Below are 18,446 nucleotides of genomic sequence, written 5' to 3'. Positions count from 1 at the left end.
CCATCAGCCCCATCTGAAAGCTGTATGTAGAGGACCTGTAGGTCTGGGGCTAATTGGTGGAGCCAAAACACAGTCATCCATGTGCAGAGACTTGTCTTGCTGCCACAGACCTGCTGTGAGGGAACCCCGGAGGCACCATGGGATGCCTATGACCCTGCAAGTCCAGCTAGGTATACACACAGTTGGCTCCTGGAGCGGAGGACACTGTGAGCACCACTGTGGCAAGCTGTTTAAAAGGATAGTAACCAATTCCTAAGCTGCACTGTATTACCTCAGGGGGAGAAACAGCACAGTTCTCAGAGGGAGATGAGCACAAAGGAACTGAGAGTCACCCCAGGAGGGAGGTGTTATTGGATAGCACTGATCACAGAGCCTGGTGGGAACCCCAGAGCCTTCTTACAAAGCGGGGTGATGTGGGTTGTCTCTGACTTGCCTGGGGCCCTGTGATTAGGAGGAGAGGTGGTTCTCCTGAGGGTTGTTCTCAATCTGCCTTGCTGCCAAATACTCCATGATCACCTGTCCTGCCCTCCAGGGTAAAGTGTGCCTCTGCCTCTGCTATGGCATCCTTGGAAGAGTGCAGTCACCTCCCTCTCTGCCATCTCCTACTATTGGGGTCCTAATGGCTGGAGCCTTGGGGTTCCCTAAGCTATGCCATCCACTACCTCCCGTGCAATGCAGTGTCCTTCAGAGGTGTACTGGATTGAGCAAAACTTGCTGCCACCACAAATGAGGAATGACCTGGACTCTCAGGCCAGGTCAGTCGTAACCAGGCTGAATGTTGAGCCTGCCTAGTCTGGTAGGTCCAGGATCCAGTCTTTCCAGGCAGCCCTGTCTCTGTGGTCCCTTCTCCTAGTGCCCCATGGTGCAGTGGGCCAGGGAAATTGCAGCTGGCATGGAGACCTTGAGCTTTGTCTCATGGACCAGCGGGAATTGGGGGAGGCTCTGTTCCCTCAGGTACCACCGGGAGTTACTAGGAATAACAGCCACAAATTGTTAGAGAGAAGGTTCAGGCTGGACATCAGGAGACATTATTTTACAGTTAGGGTTGCTAGGCTCTGCAATGGTACTCTCTCCTACCTTGGGGGTCTTCAAGAGGAGGCTGGATAGATATTTGGCTGGAGTGTTATTACCCTGGCACCTGTTCCTGCCCAGGGCAAGGGGTCGGACCTGATGATCTGTTTAGGTCCCTTCTGACCCTAAGCACTATGAAACTATATGATCGTTGACCTGGTAGACCATCCTGCTCTGGGCGGTAAGGACCCCATGCTGGTCAGGAAGAAGATATGGAGAGCCCAGTCAGTCCCACCCCGCTACGCCATGTCAGGGAGTGGGGTGTGGATGGGTGGATTGCTGAAGCTGCCTCTGGAAGATGGGTGTTGCTGCAGCTAGGAGGGAGGCCTGGCCAAGGGGCTGAGCTGCAGAGGCAAGTTGGGTGTGAGGCTGACTGCCTTAGGCATCCTGAGCTACTGGGGTAGCATCTCTGCCATGTGCCTCTGGTAATAGGGAGCAGAAGAGGCAGCCTGGAAATGTGCTTTGGCCAGGAAGAGATTAGGGAACATCCCTTCTCTGAATGGGATCCATCCCACTCACACTCTGAAGCTGATCCCAATCATGCCCAGCTAAGACAGGGGCCCACAGTCCCACACATACGGCCCAGTGTGGAGCCAGTGGAGCAGAAGCTAAGCAATCAGGTACTCAGGTCTTCATAGGAGTGAGTCCCTGCAGCCTCCTTCCTCTCACACCCTTGCTGGGCTGGAGCAGGCTGAGACCTGGGGAGCAAAGCCAGCTCAGCCAGAAACGGATGCAAATCCCAGAGCCAACAGATCAGCCCTGCAGCAAACAGACAACAACATTCAGCCTGGGGAATCTCCTAAAACCTCCCCGTTATCCTGGAGCTGCCCCAGATATCCTCACCCAAGGCTGGTTGTCATATGTGGGGGATTTCATACGTGCCAAAGGGCTCACAAAAAGGTACTGGACTCTCTTTGAACCACTCGGCTAATCAAATGGGCTGTGCACCTCCCAGCCAGGACCACACACGGGCCCTGTAGCATCCTCACTTTCACTTTCAGCGGAGCACGCTGGGATAGACAGTGGGAACATTTATGAACAGGGTGCTGCGATGCAGCTGCCTGTGATGGCCGGGGTTAGTGTTGGGGGGCCTGGGAGTTCCCTGCTGGCTGGTGTGGGGCTGTGACCATCACAGGGGAAAGGGTGATGGGAATAAAACCAATGGCCTGACTCTCCTTTCATGCCTCATATAAGGCTGCCAGGCTCAAGGCCTGACCTACACCAGCCTGGAAGAGGAACCAGGCCCTGCCAGCTGCAGGGAAGTAGCAGGGCAGGGAGGAACTGACTCTTCCTCCCTTGGGAGCTCCTCAGTGTGGCAGGTGGGGAAGGCTTTCAGTGTCCTGGGGCTGGAGGAGGAGGTTGCTGCTCTAACTCTAAGAAGAAGCAGTGAGACACTGCAGAGATCAGCAGTGCTCAGCCTTCCTGCAGGTGGATCCCGAAGATCCTTCCAGGGGGGATATGCATGAACTGATGCCTGTTTCAGCCAGCACAGGGGGGCTGCATGGATACCCCTGACCAACTAGGGCCCTGGGCAGCACAAAGGAGGGAGCAGGGAGCAGAAATTTGGGAGAAGCCAGCCCTGTGCTTCCAGGAGGGCAGATCCTATGCTATGAATCGCTCTGGACCTGGTCCCTGTGGGGCTGGGTCTGCCCCTGCCAGCCACTGGCCGCTGGGTTAATATTTAAAAGATCACACTAGAGGCGAGTGCCTGGTCCCCAGCCCTGCCCACTCTGCTCCCTGCGACTGTGGGGAAAGAGCGGGCTGCAGCCACGCAGGCGCCTTCCCCGCCTGGGCTCTCTGCGCGCAGAACAGGGATGCAGCCTAACCCAGGAGCCCCCAGGGTGGTGCCAGGCAGGGGCAGGTGGTGGCTGTGCCAGGCCTCTTGCCCTAACGAGGCCACCTGCCTCTGAGCAGACACTGTGGGAGGCATTGCTGTCCAAGCAGGGACACAGCAGGTGCCTCCTCCTCCCCTGCTGCCCAGATCCGACTGTTACGTGCCAGGCTGGAAATCCCGGCTGGAGCAAAGGACATCTTAGGCAGAGCGCAGACAAATGGCTGAGTCCCAAGCAAACATACCAGCCCTCCAGTGCAGCTCGGTGCTTATGGGTTTCCACCCACCCAAGGTCTAGATGATTCCTGGGTGCCCCCACAGCCCTATCCCCTGGGAGCAGGGCAGCCCAGAGCTGCACAGTCCAGCTCCAGCAAGCTATGCCCGGTCCAAGCTTGCAGAGAGAACAGTTGCAAGCCATGGCCTTTCTTCCCAGTCACAACCTCAGTGATATGCCACCCAGGCCACGCTTTCCCTCCCCCTCCCCCCCCCCCCCAAACGCATACACCCCATCCCTGCCCTCACCAGGCCCTCCCCTTCCCCTCAGCACCAATTCCTATGTAGAGACCACAAGCAAGTTTCACCTACGCTGTGGCTCAGTTCTACCTGAGGTGGGTCTCTCCCTTGCTTTCCAGATTTGGGGAGGTGGGGTGGGGATGGGGAAGAGGTCCAGCACACGACAAGCAGGCAAGGCACCTTTCTGCAGCTCCCTGCCCAGACGTACGCATCTGCCCCTTTGCCCTCAGCCGTAAAGAGGGTGCCAAAGCCAAGGGGCCAGGCAGAAAACAAGGCAATGCTCCAAAGCCCTGGGTGTGGGTGCATCATGAAAGCCCAAGTAGCTAGTAGCAGGTGGCAATGTCTCCCCCAACTTGCCCTCCACTTTCATCCATCACAGCACAACAGAGCACAGCATGGGCTTCTACCCCCAAACACCTGCTGCCTTGGGTGAGTATGAAAGCCCAATGCTCCCTAAGCAGCCTTGGATTTGGGATCCCTAGGACTGTGGCACCCCCAAGGACCTGCTGTCCAGGGACAGATACAGGCAGTCCAGGAACAGGACTTGGAAGCAGCTTAAAACAAAGGACTCATTACTTGTCTCAAAGGGGCACTGGCCCAGGGACCAATGCAGCATGAACACACCCCCCTCCAAAGCCATGGCCTGTCATGATCCTCACAGAGGTCAGTGACAAATGCAGAGCAAGCAGGGAAAAGAAACCCTTCAAGGGTGGGGGGTGGGAAGTTACCTTCTCCCTTTTGGAGCTGTGCATCCTGGCTCTGTGATCCAGCATTGGGGCAGGCAGGTGGGCTGGAGGCCAGTCCGTCACGCGCAGAGTCCAAACACGCAGCCCCACAGGGAGCTGTGGCCTCGCCCCGGAAATATTTCCACCTCCCAGCCCTGAGGAGCTGCGTCTCAGAAGATGGCGTCTCTGCCTGTGCCTGTGAGTCCTCCACAGTCTCTGGAGCGTTCGTTTCCCCCCAAGAAAATCCCCGTCTTGTGCGTCTCCTCCTTTCCCTGAGTTCCCCGTGGTCCCAGACCCCTGCAGCCTCAGTTTCTTCCTGGCTCTGGGCTTCACTTGGCAGGATGGAGAGGAGGGACGTCCATGACACGGGGATCCACCTGGCTGCCCAGCATCTTGTTGGAAGCAAAGTAACGAGTCCCTCAGTGCCAAGAGAGGTTCTTCTCTGTTCCTCCCAGGCAATGGAGCAGGGACACTTGACTTCACACACCTGCTTGCTGCCTCCTCCCCCAGCCCGTGCCTTTCCCAAACCAGCTGTGTTGTTTGTTGACTTTCTCCCTTACAGATAGTTTTCCCGTCTCTTGCTCCAGAGCTGCTTCCCAGAGTCTGGAGATGAACCCCGTGTTACTGGGACAACCAGGGAAGTCCTGTTGCTGTCTTGCCTCACCTGGACCCCTCCTGGCTGGCCCATTAGCGCTGCCATGTGGAAGGCCACTACCTGAGCCATCAGTCTTCATTGGGATTGTCATAACAACCACTTTATCTCCACGTTACTGCGGCAACCACTCCAGGGCAGGACTAGCCAACCTGTTCTGCTCCCAAGGCGACCGCATTGGGGCAGAGAAACCCATTTCCAAATGACAAAGATTAACAAAGAGCAGGAGGGGGCTAGCTGGACAGAGGCAAGGGCAAACCTGACATGGCAGTGGACATAGTTCTGCCTCTCTGAAAGCTCTTCCTCCCAATGGGAGAAGTTGAGACGATCAGAAGACCAGCTAATCTGCAGCTGTGGGTTCCTGAAGCAAGCTGCCCCAATTATCTTATTTTTGGATCCAACCCATCCAGGGCCCACAGTACAATATAAATGGTTGCAGCCCCCAGGAGGTTTAATCTAATTCACAGGGCTGCTTGGGTGATGGCCCGAGGATCCTGTGAGCACACTCACCACGGAGCAGGTCTCACAGGAGGCTTTGCAGACAACACAATGGGTTCTTCATGGCTGGAAGTCATCACGTGACTTCTGGAAGGGTTTTCCAAAGATCACTGATAGCTTGAGTGAAATGGATGGGCCTGATACAGAAAGTAATGGGGGCGGTTCTCTGTTCCATGGAGGATGTGAGCTGAGATGGTCATACAGACAGGCACCTTCTAGTCTCGAAATCAAATGCTGTGACGTAGGGCATGCGAAGGGCTTGCAAGAAGGAGGAAGGAGTGATGTGGAGAACGATGGACAAGGAGGAAGTTCAAAACATGTGAGGCAGGTGCAAAGATGAGAGCAGTGGGAAGTGAGGGGCTCTGGCAGGAAGGGGCCTGGGTAGGTGTGAAGATGTTGAGAGAGAAAGCTGAGAAGGAGGCCAGGACAGGTCTGGGGAGGCCTGGGAGCTGGAACAGAGATTGGATCTGAAAGCAGGGATGGTCAGAGCCAGTTAACAGGAGCAAAAAGAACATGGCCAGAGTCTGCGGGGAAGAGACGGGTTCACACCTCCCTCCACCAGGGAAGCTACCAGAGGCACAACCATCTGTATGTGATCTTGACTTGAAACCAATATGATTGGATGGGTGAAGCCTATAGCATGAGCACATTTATCCCAGGCTAGCTGCGCTTAACCTGAGATAAAGGGCATTATCGGGACAGTGAGACTGATGCTGGTATGAAGCTACGCACGTTGCCACAGGACCTCTCCGTTACACTGTGCTCAGGCTGGTATATCAAGGCCTGCTGGTGCTGGCTGTATCATGAGTCCTTGTCACCGGCCAGGGAAGGAGAACAAACAGCAGGTGGTGTCAAGAGGGCACAGAGAAGGGATGGGCGTTGTGACCCCTGACACCTAATGCAATTAATTGCAGCAAGCGGTTAGCTCGCGAGCGGAACGGGGTAGGGAACAGCGCGATAAGCTGTATCAGCAGCGCCTGATAACGTTCTGGGGAGAGCACTTAAATTAGCCAAAGCAATCTCCGTTAGCAATTATCTTAAAGGACACTTGAAGGACCTGGAAGTGCCAGAGGCCTGGAGAAGGGCAAACATAGCAACTGTCAGTGGCAACACAGCATCCCGGGTACACGAGGCCACCGGCATCACCGCCACATCCGAAAAACACCGGCCCTGCGTTGCGCACAAGAACTGGAGGGGAAAAGCCAGCCGGCGAGGATTGCTGCACTAAAAGCATGATGAATCAGTCTCATGCCCTTCTTGGAGCGGGCGAGCAGGCGAGACCTCGAGGCTTTTGACATCGTCCCAGCATTTTTATTAGCCATCATTGCACAGCAGGGTGAGGGGGGTCTCACTAGAACAGGGCACATTCGGGGTGTGCGGGGCATGCTCTGCGAGCAGCCTGAGGGCCAGAGGGGCGGGCTGGCCCCAGTGGGGCGCGCAGGGCGCGGGCAATGCCAGCTGCTGGGTCCGGTGCCCTGGGGCGGGGGGCAGGGGCGCTCCTGCCGCATTGCACGCCGGGAGCCCCAGACCCCACTGCCCCAGGGGCCCAGCCCTGCCACGCACCCCTTGCCCCTTCTGGAAGCGGGGCGCTGATTGGCCGGCGGGCGCACAGCTCGGGCCCTCTGCCACGCGGCTTCCTATTGGCCGCCAGCGGCGCAAGCGCAGAGCCGCCCCGGTGCCGTGGCAGTAGCCCTGGAATGAGGGTATCACTTCCGGTGGGCTCTTTGCTGCTTCCGGGTCGGCGGCGTCCTCTGCCTTGTGGCCGCTTCCGGACTCACCGGTGGGAGACGGAGCGACGGGAGCCGCCCGGTACCGGCCCCCGCCCCCACCCCGGGCTGAGGGACGGGGGCCGCAGCCAGGGCGGTGCCCGGGGGGAGGAGGGGTGCCCATGGGAATGGGAGCTGGCAGGCGACGCCATGGCGGGGAGTTGCTCCTCCTGCTGCTGCAGCCTGGCCCAGGCATTGCGCTCGCGGCCCGGCCCCCCCCATCGCTGGGTCCCCCGGCAGCGGCAGCGCTGGCGCAGTGCGCTGACCCGCGAGAACCAGCCTCTCCCTCCGGTCGCCAGACCGCTGGTTGAGAGCGGGTGCCCGATCGCATCCCCCTATCGTGGTTACGGAGCCCTGTCCGGATGCTTTCAGTCCTGCCTCACCAGAAACCTGCTGTGACCAGTTGTTTTCTGTCCCCCGCAACCTTGTGGCCAGTACAGGAAAGGGGCGGCGGCGGGCACCCACCATGCGGCTCTACAGCCTAAGTGTCCTTTACAAAGGCGACCCCAAAGTGCACTTGCTGAAGGCAGCCTACGATGTGTCCTCCTTCGGCTTCTTCCAGCGCTCCAGGTGGGTCCCCGCTGTGCCTGGGGCCTCCCGTACCACCAAGATGCGGGGCTGGGGGTCCCCTCTGCACAGGGAGGACAGGTGGTGGGAGGTCAGGGGTCAGTCGTGTGGGGGCTGGGGTTTGCTTCCCTGTTCTGCCTTTGGTTGTCAGTCAGCTTGGTTTCATCCAAGAGCATGGCAGACAGTAGGGAGGCACTGGGATAGGAGGTGCCAGGGCTCTGAAATCAGACTGGGAAGGGGGCCTGTATCACCACAAGTCAATGGCAAAACCCATTCGTTGGGTGTATAAAGCAGTGGGTTGGGTTGAGATGGTGGCCGTCTGGGTGTAAGGCCTGGTCTGATCAGTTTGCATAAAGTGTGCAAGGCAAGGAGTATGTGGGGGAGAAGCTGTCGTATGTCCGGGCAGGAGTTGTTTTCTCAGCTGAAAAACCAATGTGTTGATCATGCAACCTGCCGAGCTAATGAGGAGCCTGGAGGAGCTAAAGGGAGGTGGTTGCCATTAGTTATCAGTGTATTGGTGCTGGGACGCAGCACATTCCTTCTCCAGGTAATGCAACATCTGGGCCTGGTAGAGCTCTGTGAGGCAGGTAGTTTGCAGGCAGGATGGTCTTATACAGCCTCAGTCCAGTTCTTCAAGCGAAGTGCTAATCCTATTTTGTTGTCATTCCCCTGCCTGGCAGCTCTCTGCATTAGGGGGATAATCTGCCCAGGGAGAAGGTGAACTGTGTAGCACTCTTCCCAGCTAATCCTGCAGCAACAGGAGCTCAGCCTTATCCAGCAAAAGGGGGATGATTCCCCCAAAGCTTCCAGGAAACAGTACTGGAAGCAAGTGCCTGGTTGCAAAATAAAAAGCACCCTTCCTTCAAACCCCTTAGTTCCAGATGCTTAGAGAGAGATTCACTTGCCAGACTGAGATTTTTCTATTCTTGGTCTCTGCCCAAGTTTTTTAAAGCTTGAGCATATTTGCTTTTGCAGTTCCTATGGTGAAGGGAAAGTATTTCATCAGGTTTTGCGAGAGAGGCTTATTTAGACAAGGCTCAAAAAAAAAAAAAAAAAAGTGAGGTCTGGTACATAGATGTGCCTAGACACTGAAGCTTGCTGAAAGAGGATTATTTTGGAGGAAGACTTGATTTTTGTGTAAAGAGCATTACAAATGTCCCCTCTGTCCATCCTTGTGATTGATATTAAATTAATAGCATCTGCGATGTCATTGTGCCTCTTTGTTGTCTGGCAGGACTGAAGGACTTTATCTCAAGGGTACCCGGGTGCTGAGACAATTAGCAGTTTATTGTTGTGTTCAATAGTCTAAGTGACACACAATGTTACTGTAGTCTTCCAGAGGCCCCCTGGCAGTGAGAGAAGTGAGTCACAAGCAGATGGGTGTCGATACATCTTTGCTGTTCAGGTTGTGCGTCAGCCTGGCTGTACCCTACAGACAGGATTCTAACAGGAGGCTTGCTCTGATGCTTTCAAAAGTAGGGCTCAGTTTAAATTGTAATAACTGCCAAAACCCAGGCTGTAGCTGCGGGGGTGGGTAGCTATGGACAGTTCTGTCTTACTCATTTTTTGTTAGTTCTGAACTTGAAAAAATGTCACCAGACAGTAGAAGTCTGTGGGGGGGAAGGATGGGGGCAGAGATCCTTGCTAGGATGAGCCTAGCTGATATGTTGCACAGTCCTCTCCTTTTGCTTCCTAGGTGATATCCTGGGCTGCAGTGCAGTCATGCCTAATGTCACAGGCATGAGTAGTCTGCTCATGGACATGAATGACTGCTAGAGCATGCCCTAAGTGTGATATCTAAAGGGATAGTGACCTAAATTTAAACTTAAATGTGGACAGAACAGTTCCTTAGAACCTCTTGATTCTGTCCTAAAACCACTGGCAGTGTAAATGAAATGGGTAAACATGTATTTTTTATTTCAGGGTAATTTTCCCAGTGATTTATGTCATTAAATTTACTTAAATCTCGTAATTTAGGAGAGACTACATAAGGTGGTTAGAGCAATAGGGAGATGCACTGTGTGGACAGCTCACATAGAAGCTAATTTAAAAGAACCTCCCCCACATATAATTTGAGTGCTTTTGTAGCCAGTTATCACCTGAAACAGCATAGATGTTAGGGTCGGAAGGGACCTCAATAGATCATCGAGTCCGAACTTGATGATCAAGGCAACATAAAGCACCAAGATGTGGGACTTGCTGCCAAAATCCTGGAAGTTCATAATCCTGCATCAGGTGGCAGCCTGTGCAATAAACCTGAAGGACTTACAGGAATATGTTGACCAATTTCTTGTTATCAGACTTCCAACAGCAACTCTCCTTAAACACACACGGCTCTGCCCTGCAGTGATAGGGAAATTGATGCTTTGGGACTTCACCTGTGAAAGCGAAACTGAGCTTCTTTTGCCCACTCTCTAGACAGGGAGATTTGTAAGTAAACAACAGTAGTACTGAGGAACCAATAACCTCGAGCCCATTTCCAATGACTGAAAAGAGGCACAACAACCAGTCCTGGCTTTTTTTTTTTTATGGTAGACAGTATGTTAGGGCCTTAATCTATTTAGCATTTGATGTGGGTCTTGTAAAGCTGGGAGGGCTGGTGCTGCCCTGATGTTTAATATGCTGCAGCAGCTTGGATGTAAATGCACCGTATGGCCTGAGTAAGAGTAGACCCTGTGGAACAGATGTTTAGGCTTGAGCGGGAAACACCAAATGCAGCCATCAGTAATTCTGGTGTCCAGAACAGTCTATTCTCCAAGCAGCCTCCTGGGCACTGGGGCTTGGAGTGGGGAAGGGAGCCGTGGGGCAGGAGAATGTCTGGTAGCCTTGTGTTTGCTTGCAGTGACTGTTTTCAGAGGCCAGGTAAACTACCCAGAGAATCAGTGTAAAATTCCCTGTGTTTTCATTGTGGGGAGAGCATTGGTCAAAGCTGAGCTCTTCTTGAAAATCTAGTCAGGCAGTGAGTTCGGTGGTGGCCAGGGCTGTGTTATGAATACTAATGATCCTCCTGTCTGAAGATGCTGGGAGCATGAGGGCTGGGATGTTGCCTAGCATCCTGTCCCCGGGCTCTGTAGACAGGCTTCGTTTTCATACCTGTCCTTGCTTAGTGGGGCTGTACAAATGTGGGATCCCCCCAGATCTCAAAGCAGCAGCTGAAGGGGGTGGGAAGTTCTCTTTCCCCTTCTAGGTCCCCCTGACCGCCTGCAGAGTGAGCATGCCTTTCTCATCCGATGCCTTGTAAAAACCTGTCGAGGTTGCCCTTCAAATAACTCCGGCACTTGTCCTGCACGTAGCTTTTCTCAACAGCAGCTGCAGGAAGCTGACCTGACAGGTTGGATGCAGCTCATGGCTTTAAAAAGGAGATTGTGTGAGGCTGTTCTGTGACTTTGTCTGGAGAATGTGATGTGAGTTCTATATGTGGCTTGTCTGCAAGGCAGCCCTCCAAACCGTGAGGTCTAGTATGTATGCTGCCTAGCTGGAAGCCTAGGAGTTTGCAGAATCAGAGTGAATCTAATCTGTCTGTACACTGGGAGAATATGAGACTTTGGGAGAAAGAAGCTGAGACTCATGGAAAGGTTCAAGATGCTTGAAGGTGTTTGTAACCTAAAATGATTCCTTTACCCTGCAGTTCATAACTGCTCCTTTCCTTCCTTGATATGCCTGGGGAGCCTTGAAGTTACATTGAGAGAGAGGGATTTGGTGTCCTTTCATAGCTGTCCTTGGGTGCAGGGGGTCAAGAGAAGCAGTTCCATGTCAACTCCAAGGCCAGCAGATCTGACTGTAGATGCCCCAAAAGGTGTCACATCCTATAGGTGCTAAATTAATGAAGGACAAATGCAATTGGAAGGCAGAAAGGCCCCTTGCTTTCCCTGTGGCAGGTTTGGGTATGATGTCTTGTGTTGTGTCAGGGTAACTAACAGTTTAGATGGTGGTTTTGTATAGGATGGTTTGGACAGGGCTGATCCTGCCTCAGGCAGGAGGTTAGACCAGATGTGACCTCTGGAGGTCCCTTCCAGCCCCATTTTATGATTTATGTGATTTTTATGAAGCTCCAGGATGGAATGTTCCTGTCCTAGTACCTTTGTCTGAGGTACCCAAAGCAGTATAGGTGTGTGGGTTGTGTGGAGTCCTTCTGGTTGGACTGGATATCCGACTGGGCGTCTTCCTGCTTGATTGCCTACATCTACGCTACACTGCATCCCAAGTGCTGCCTGTGTTCCTGATTCCCAAACAGCCCCATGGGGTGGGAGTTCTGGTAACTCCTGAGGCACACGCCACCTAAACACAAAGGGGTGTGGAGGGGCCAACCTGTCTCTGGGGGTTGCCATAGGTCAAGTGCCTGTGCACTAATCCCCACAGCCTGTTCCATGCAGTGTGGACACAGCATGGTAGAGCGATGAGGCTGATGTGCTTGCTTTGGTTAATTGCTGGCACTGGCCTGGGGTCAGAGTCTGTTCTCAGAAGGAGCATTAAATATCCCAGGTGGCTTTGCAGCGGCCTGATGCCATTGGCTGTGCTGCAGGTTGTCCATGAGCAAGCGCTGTGCAATGGGTGAATCCATTTCCATGGGTGATGCCTGCCCCGACAGGTCGGTGTCCTAGTAGGACGTACAAGCCCTTCATGTGGGAATCTGCTTTCTCTTTGCAGTGTGCAGGAGTTTATGACCTTCACAAGCCAGCTGATTGTGGAGCGCTCTGACCTGGGCACCAGAGCCTCTGTGAAGGAGCAAGGTGAGAGGGCACAGTGCCCCTGAGGAATGCCAGCCACGAGCCTGTGCAGACAAGGCAGCCTCCTTGTGCTTTGCACAGAGGGTAGAAGCTATGAGCTTGGAGTCAGGAGCGGGGATGTCTTTCCCTTGCTTCTTTCTCTCCAGCCCCAGGAGGGCAATCCAGTCTGGGTACCGTCCTCTGCCCTCTGTCCTCTGATGGCTGGGTGAGGCACAGGCTGGTGCTTTCCCTTGTGGGGTGTGGTGTAACTGGGGGTGTGTCCATCTGTAGCAGCAACACCTGGGAATACTCCCACCCCAGCACTGAACATTCCTGGTGGGTGACATCACATCCTACACACTACCTACGTAGCTATGACATCATGGTTAAAACATTTGCAAGGCATATTCCTAGCAAAACCAGTGCTTGGTGCTCAGGGGTTAACCTGACCTGGAAAGTTCCTAACTGGAACATGGGTCACTGCACCTGGGAACTGTCTTCTCTCCTCTCCTGGACTAAAATGTCCCCTCAGGTGGGATGGGGGCATGACACCAGGGCCAGGGGTCTGGCTAAACACTTAAAGCAGGGAGGATTCCACCTGCATCCATGCTGGGCTCCAGCCAAGTCACTCCATGACTGTGGGAAATCAAGTAGGAGCTGGAACCGGCCTGGCAGCCAACTACTCCCTCTGGGATTGATTACTCATCTCATCCCACATGGCACGGCTGCAGATCTGAGCCAGCAGCCTGCATGGATGCAACATCCAGACTGGCCTCCCTTGGCCAACCCTACAGTGTCCTGCCACTCCAGTCTTCCTAGGCTTCTCTGAATTCTACCCCTTCCACTCAAGTTCCTGGGGCTTCTTCTGCTGTCGGCCCCTGTGCTCCAGACTCTACTTCCTTCACTAATACCTGCTTGTGTGTCCTCCCGCCCCACCCCCGTGGGCCACTGTCTCAGTCATGACCTTCCCATCCCCACACGCCTCTGTTTCTGTCCACCCCGTTGCTGGCACACTGTGCGCCACAGCACCGTCCCCACTCAATGACAAGCTAAAAATCCAAGTATTGGTGCTGCTTCCTTGTCTTACTGGTCTGTTAGCACATCCTAAGAGCTCCTGAATCAGGGGTGTCTGCCCAGCCTACACACTGAGTGGCCTCCTGGCTGCTGTTTGTGTAACTGAAGCTGAACTTGCTTTGCCCTGAGGAGCTGGCTACATGCCAAGTCCCACACATGGCAGGCAGTACCAGGCTTTCTCCCTTCCCTACCCTTCCTAGTCATACCCAGATGCTGCCTATGAGGTGGGAAATGTGAACCTTAGACTCTCCCTAGCTTGGACACCCAAGTGCGAAACAGTCCCCCGTGGCTTAAAGTTTGCTCTGAGGAGCAGCTGCAGGTGCTGCCTGAGAAACTGGGATTCGGCATTCACCCGCAGTCTCTGTCCTTGTTTTCTGTCTCAGAATACCTGTGCCATGTGTATGTGCGGAGTGATGGGCTGGCCGGTGTGGTTGTGGCTGACAGTGAGTACCCACCGCGAGTCTGCTTCACCCTGCTGGACAAGGTAAGTCCAGAGCGTGCTCTGCTTCAGGAGAAGTGTGGGGTAGGAGCTCTCAGTTATCCTAGCTTTGAGCTAACAAGCCCAGCTCCAAGTCCTTGTCTCTGCCGATCATACCATTGGAACTTGGGGTTGATCAGCTGCCCCTGCTCTCCTTTTGTACTGAGTAGGGCTTGTCAAGGGGTGAGACCTCCTCGATGGCTCCATGAGTGCCTGGTCTGGACAGGCAGCGAGGCACTCATGGCTCTGGTTCTGCCTTGCAGGTGCTGGATGAGTTCTCCAGACAGGTCAGCAGGATAGACTGGCCCTCGGGTTCCCCCACCACTATCAATTACACAGCCTTGGACAGTTACCTCAGTCGATACCAGGTATGGCACATGCCCATGGGCACTGGTGTTGCATTGGAAAGAGTGATGTGTCATGGGAAAGGAGGTGTGAGCAATCAGGGCAGCAGTCTGGGCACTGGGAGAGCTGCTTTCCAATCCTTGCTGTGCACCTGATGCCATGACCCTGAGCAGTCATTCAGCCTCTGAGCCTAGGGCTGCAGATTCAATATGGGGATGCTAGCACTGGCCTACTGCAGAGGGCCAAGGGAGGAGTTGTAGGGCTCTTGGGTCCTGCAGAGGGTAGAAGAGTCCCTAAGATGGGTCAGTAGCCCTGTCCCGGGTCTTGTCTCCAGAGAGTGAGAAGCCTGTATAATCACTGTCTGGGCTAGCTGCAGTGTCTGCAGACAGGGCCCCCAAGCAGCCCCTCTGCCTGAGAACCCGCTCTGTTTCCATTGCCCCCTGAGACAATGGAGCAGTGGAGAATTGCTGGAAGCCAGTGGGGCTTGGCCAAGCTGGGCTCAGGGTTCTTGTATCATAGCATGTTCTCCTCTTCCCAGAACCCCCGCGAAGCAGATGCTATGACGAAAGTGCAAGCAGAACTGGACGAGACTAAAATCATCCTGGTATGGAGCAGGGAAACCGGCAGGACATGGGTGGTGTCACTGGGTGAGAGGTATGGTTGGTGGCAGAAGCAAAGGCAGAAGGATCCTTGGGAGCCTTGACTAGGAAGATGCGGTCTGTCCCGAGGTACTTACCATGGTGCTGCAGGTGGTGGAGTGCACAGATGAGCTGGAGCAGACCAGTGGAGGGGAAGGGGCAGATCCTTGTAGCCACCGGCATAACGTAGCCAGGAAAAGCATGGATCCCCCTGCCCTGCGTGGTACATGGGTGGTGAGACACCACCTCTGAGTGAGGGCTGCCAGAAGGGTAGCTGACCTTATGTCTGGCCCTGTCCTGGCACTTAGGCACCCTGGTGCTCCCTGAAAGACTGGGCCTGGTCTCCCAGTCCCTTGGAGCCGACCCCCAAGTTCAGCTCGGGCTCCAGAGCCTAGCTGGATCTAGGCACAGCAGTGTCTTACTATCTGTTCATCCTGGCCTGTGTCTGTTTTATTCCCCCCGCCATAGCACAACACCATGGAGTCTCTGCTGGATCGCGGGGAGAAGCTGGACGACCTGGTGTCCAAATCGGAAGTGCTAGGGGCCCAGTCAAAAGCCTTCTACAAGACTGTGAGTGCCCTGGGCCCTTGACGCTCGGCCATGCTGTGGGGTGTGGGCGGGGGCTGGGATGCTGCCTGCCCAGTGCTCTCTGCCCTGCCTGGCCTGGAGAGCTGGCCAAAGGAGCAGGCTGTGGCTCTGCTTAGCTGGGTCAGGCTGTGGCAACTCTTCCCCCAAAAAGAACTCCCCAGGGCCTATCTTGTGCTTCTCTTCCTCCCTCCCAGGCTCGCAAGCAGAACTCGTGCTGCAAGATCATGTGACTGGGCCGCCCACCAACCACTCCAGACCATCAGGCCTTCATCCGCAGTCGCAACATGGGACGTAGCAGCAGAGACACTCCTAATGCCCCCAGCCCGTGGGGCCTGTTGAGGGACTGGGTAGGGCCATCACTATGCACCAATGCCTGCCCGTTTACACAGTCTCCTTTAATGGGCCAGCTGGGCCTCCTAGGTCCAATCTCTTCAAAACCTGAGCTCAGCCCTGGACTGTGCTCTGCTCCTTGCTTCCATGCGTAACACTACAGTGAATCCCTGCTGGAGTAGCCCCTTGCCCGCAGGAGGCGGCTGTGAGCTCTGGGTTCCCCATTCTACTTCTGGTCCCAAGTGCAGCTGGTGCCATGTTCAGCCTCTGACCTGTTCTCCAGTGACTGAACCCTCATGGCAGGGGAGTTTGTCAAGTGAGGGGGGGATGGGAGGGCAGGGGATGCCTTGGAGGAGCTGAGAATCAAGTGCTGTGTTTTGTGGGTAGCATCTGTCCTTTGGGGGTGGTGGGGGAGGGGTGATGTTTACTTTGGAGTCGGGCTGGCCACACCGAGCCCGCTCCTCTGGAATATAAGCCCTGTGGCTCAGTGGGGTCCCTGCCCAGGGTAGGGTGCTAGGTGGGGCTCTCTGCAGGGAGGTATCTGTGCGCCTTTGCAGTGAGGTGATCAGAGCACGGCAGTGATGCCCCCAAGCTGGGACAGGCCCATGGGTGCAGAGCAGACTGCCAAACTACAAGCTGGGCACAGGAAGGAGAAGCGGTTCCTAGTGGGTGTCTTATGTTGCTTTTGCTCTCCTTCAGTAACAAGCTATTGGGTGACTTGTCCTTCAGCCGTGTGTGTGTGTGTGTGTGTGTGTGTGTGTGTGTGTGTGTGTGTGTATGTATCTCTGTCTGTGGCACAGTGCCCACCCTCTAACCAGGGAGCCCCATTCAGGCTGCACCCCCTCACCCATGGGGAGTGCTGCTATGCCTCCCAGCCAGCTGCTTAATGCTGCAGCCAGTGCCAGGTGTGTGCAGTGTCCTGTGTCCCCCACCACTTGTGGTGTCTCATGTAGTGGTCTGTGGGCCCTGAGCAGCCCCCAGCTGCAGGAGGGGGAGGGCCCTAGGTATGTGCAAGTCCCTGCTGTTTGTGTCCCTTCTCTCTCCCCAGGCAGAAGTCCCAGCCCCTCTCCCTTATCTGCTGCTCTTCAGAGCAGAGGCGACTGCAGATGTGAATGTGCTCAGTTCCCCATCAGCTGGACCCGGTCTCCACCTGTGCCCCACCTGGCAGATCACTGGCAGGGAGCTCCAAGCTGGTGCCCTGGGGAGGGGAGCAGAGCCCTGGGCCAGAAGACAGGTACCTAGAGTGGGGAACTCCAGCCAGTGCCCTGCTTTGCATGGTCATCTGCCTCTGCCATGGGGTTTGGACACCACATTCCTGAGCTGAGCTGAGCTGAGATTGGGGGCAGCTCTGCCCTGCAGGGGAAGGTGCTCTGGTGCGAGATCACATGTGGCTGCTGGCAGAGGTCGCTGCCACTAATGGACTTGACACCAGGCCCTCTGCCCAGCCTGGGGGCCATCACTGATACCTCCTGCTGGGTCACTGCAGAGCACAGAGATGGCAGGGCTGTGCCAGCCTGGCACATAGGGCTTGTCTCAGAAATGGCCTGTGTGCTGGGTGGGAATGGGGGCCTGGTCCCTGTAGAGCCATGGCTTTGAAGAAGTGGTCAGGTCAGGCAGCCCTGTCCCTTGGCTTACATGTGCTCTACCCCCCAGGCTGGGCAGAAGCCAGGGGCTGGTAAGACTCCAGGTCACAGGGTAGGGAGGACAGGTTGAGGGGTCACTTGGCTGCTCTAACTCAGCCATGTGATGTCAGTCTGGTCGCAGGTCTGTCCTGATGCCAGGCCACATCTGAGGCCTGTAGCACCTGGATCTCCTGCAGCTGCCTCTGTGCTCCTGCCCTGCCCCTTTGACTAGGGCCTGCTGCCCCCTCCATGCTAGCCCCCAACTCTGAGCCATCTGGGCAGGGGGTGGTGCTGGGCTGCAGGAAGCCTGGTCTGCTCTGAGCTCCAGTAGTGGTGCCCTGCTGGAGTCTCTGCCTCGGTCTCTCCCCGTTCTCTCCCAGTCTCTTTGTGTTTCTAACAGAAGCTTTTGCTTCTGAGGGCAGAGATGATATTTTAATAAACATTGCCTCCCTTTTCTGTGCACTGAGCCCCTGGCTTCTCCTCATGGCCATAAACCTGGTTGCTGCGTTCTCACTGCTTCTGCCTGCAGCTCCTCATTGATGCATCCTTGCTGCCTTGGACTCCCAGGATCCCATCAGCTGTGTAGAAGCTCCTGCAGCCCAGGAGCTGTCTCTACCCTCTGTTGCTGAGGCAGAAGGGAAAGGGGCCCCCCTCTGAGCCCCTGCCTCCATGCCTCAGGGGGTTGGCAGCATTGGACAGGTATCACAGTTGCTAGGGCATGGGTGAGTTTAGCTGATGTCTCACCTAAGGGGATCCTAGAGGGAGCTCCAGAAGTTGCATCCAGTCCAGCCCGCTGCCTGAGCCAGAGTCAGCTTTGTCCAAACCAGCCCAGGCAAACCCATCATCTAACTTCATAGTACATCCACTGTCAGTCCTGACAGCCCCAGGCTGCAGCAGGGAGGCTGTGGACACTCAGCCTGCCCCAGTGTGAGCCCAGGCCAGGCCCTGCTAAGGACCTATGCTGCCCTTGCACTGCCTGCCTGGGCCCCTGATGCCCCTGGCATCACCCAGCCTGGTGCCACCTCACTGCTGCAGTCCCTGG

The 18,446-nt window shown here is 55.4% G+C and overlaps 1 protein-coding gene across 2 annotated transcripts; it reads left to right on the top strand.

The window, feature by feature from the left end:
- The first annotated feature begins 6,996 nt into the window (after positions 1–6,996).
- Positions 6,997–17,866, top strand: YKT6 (YKT6 v-SNARE homolog). Of its 2 annotated transcripts, none has more exons than XM_006275016.4 (8): positions 6,997–7,099; positions 7,497–7,626; positions 12,271–12,353; positions 13,787–13,887; positions 14,145–14,249; positions 14,765–14,830; positions 15,333–15,434; positions 15,647–17,866. In XM_006275016.4, exons 2-8 carry the CDS (start codon positions 7,523–7,525, stop codon positions 15,680–15,682), a joined length of 597 nt encoding a protein of 198 aa, XP_006275078.3. In that variant the 5' UTR covers positions 6,997–7,099; positions 7,497–7,522; the 3' UTR covers positions 15,683–17,866. The 2 variants fall into 2 exon arrangements, with proteins under 2 accessions (XP_006275078.3, XP_014460869.1); XM_014605383.3 differs by having other exon boundaries at positions 7,016–7,099; positions 7,492–7,626.
- Positions 17,867–18,446: the final 580 nt, after the last annotated feature.

This window comes from Alligator mississippiensis, chromosome 7 (genome assembly GCF_030867095.1).
Source record: "Alligator mississippiensis isolate rAllMis1 chromosome 7, rAllMis1, whole genome shotgun sequence".
Taxonomy (NCBI): Eukaryota; Metazoa; Chordata; order Crocodylia; family Alligatoridae; genus Alligator; species Alligator mississippiensis.
Note: the sequence above shows the minus strand (reverse complement) of the source record. Positions and strands in the feature narration are given on the sequence as shown.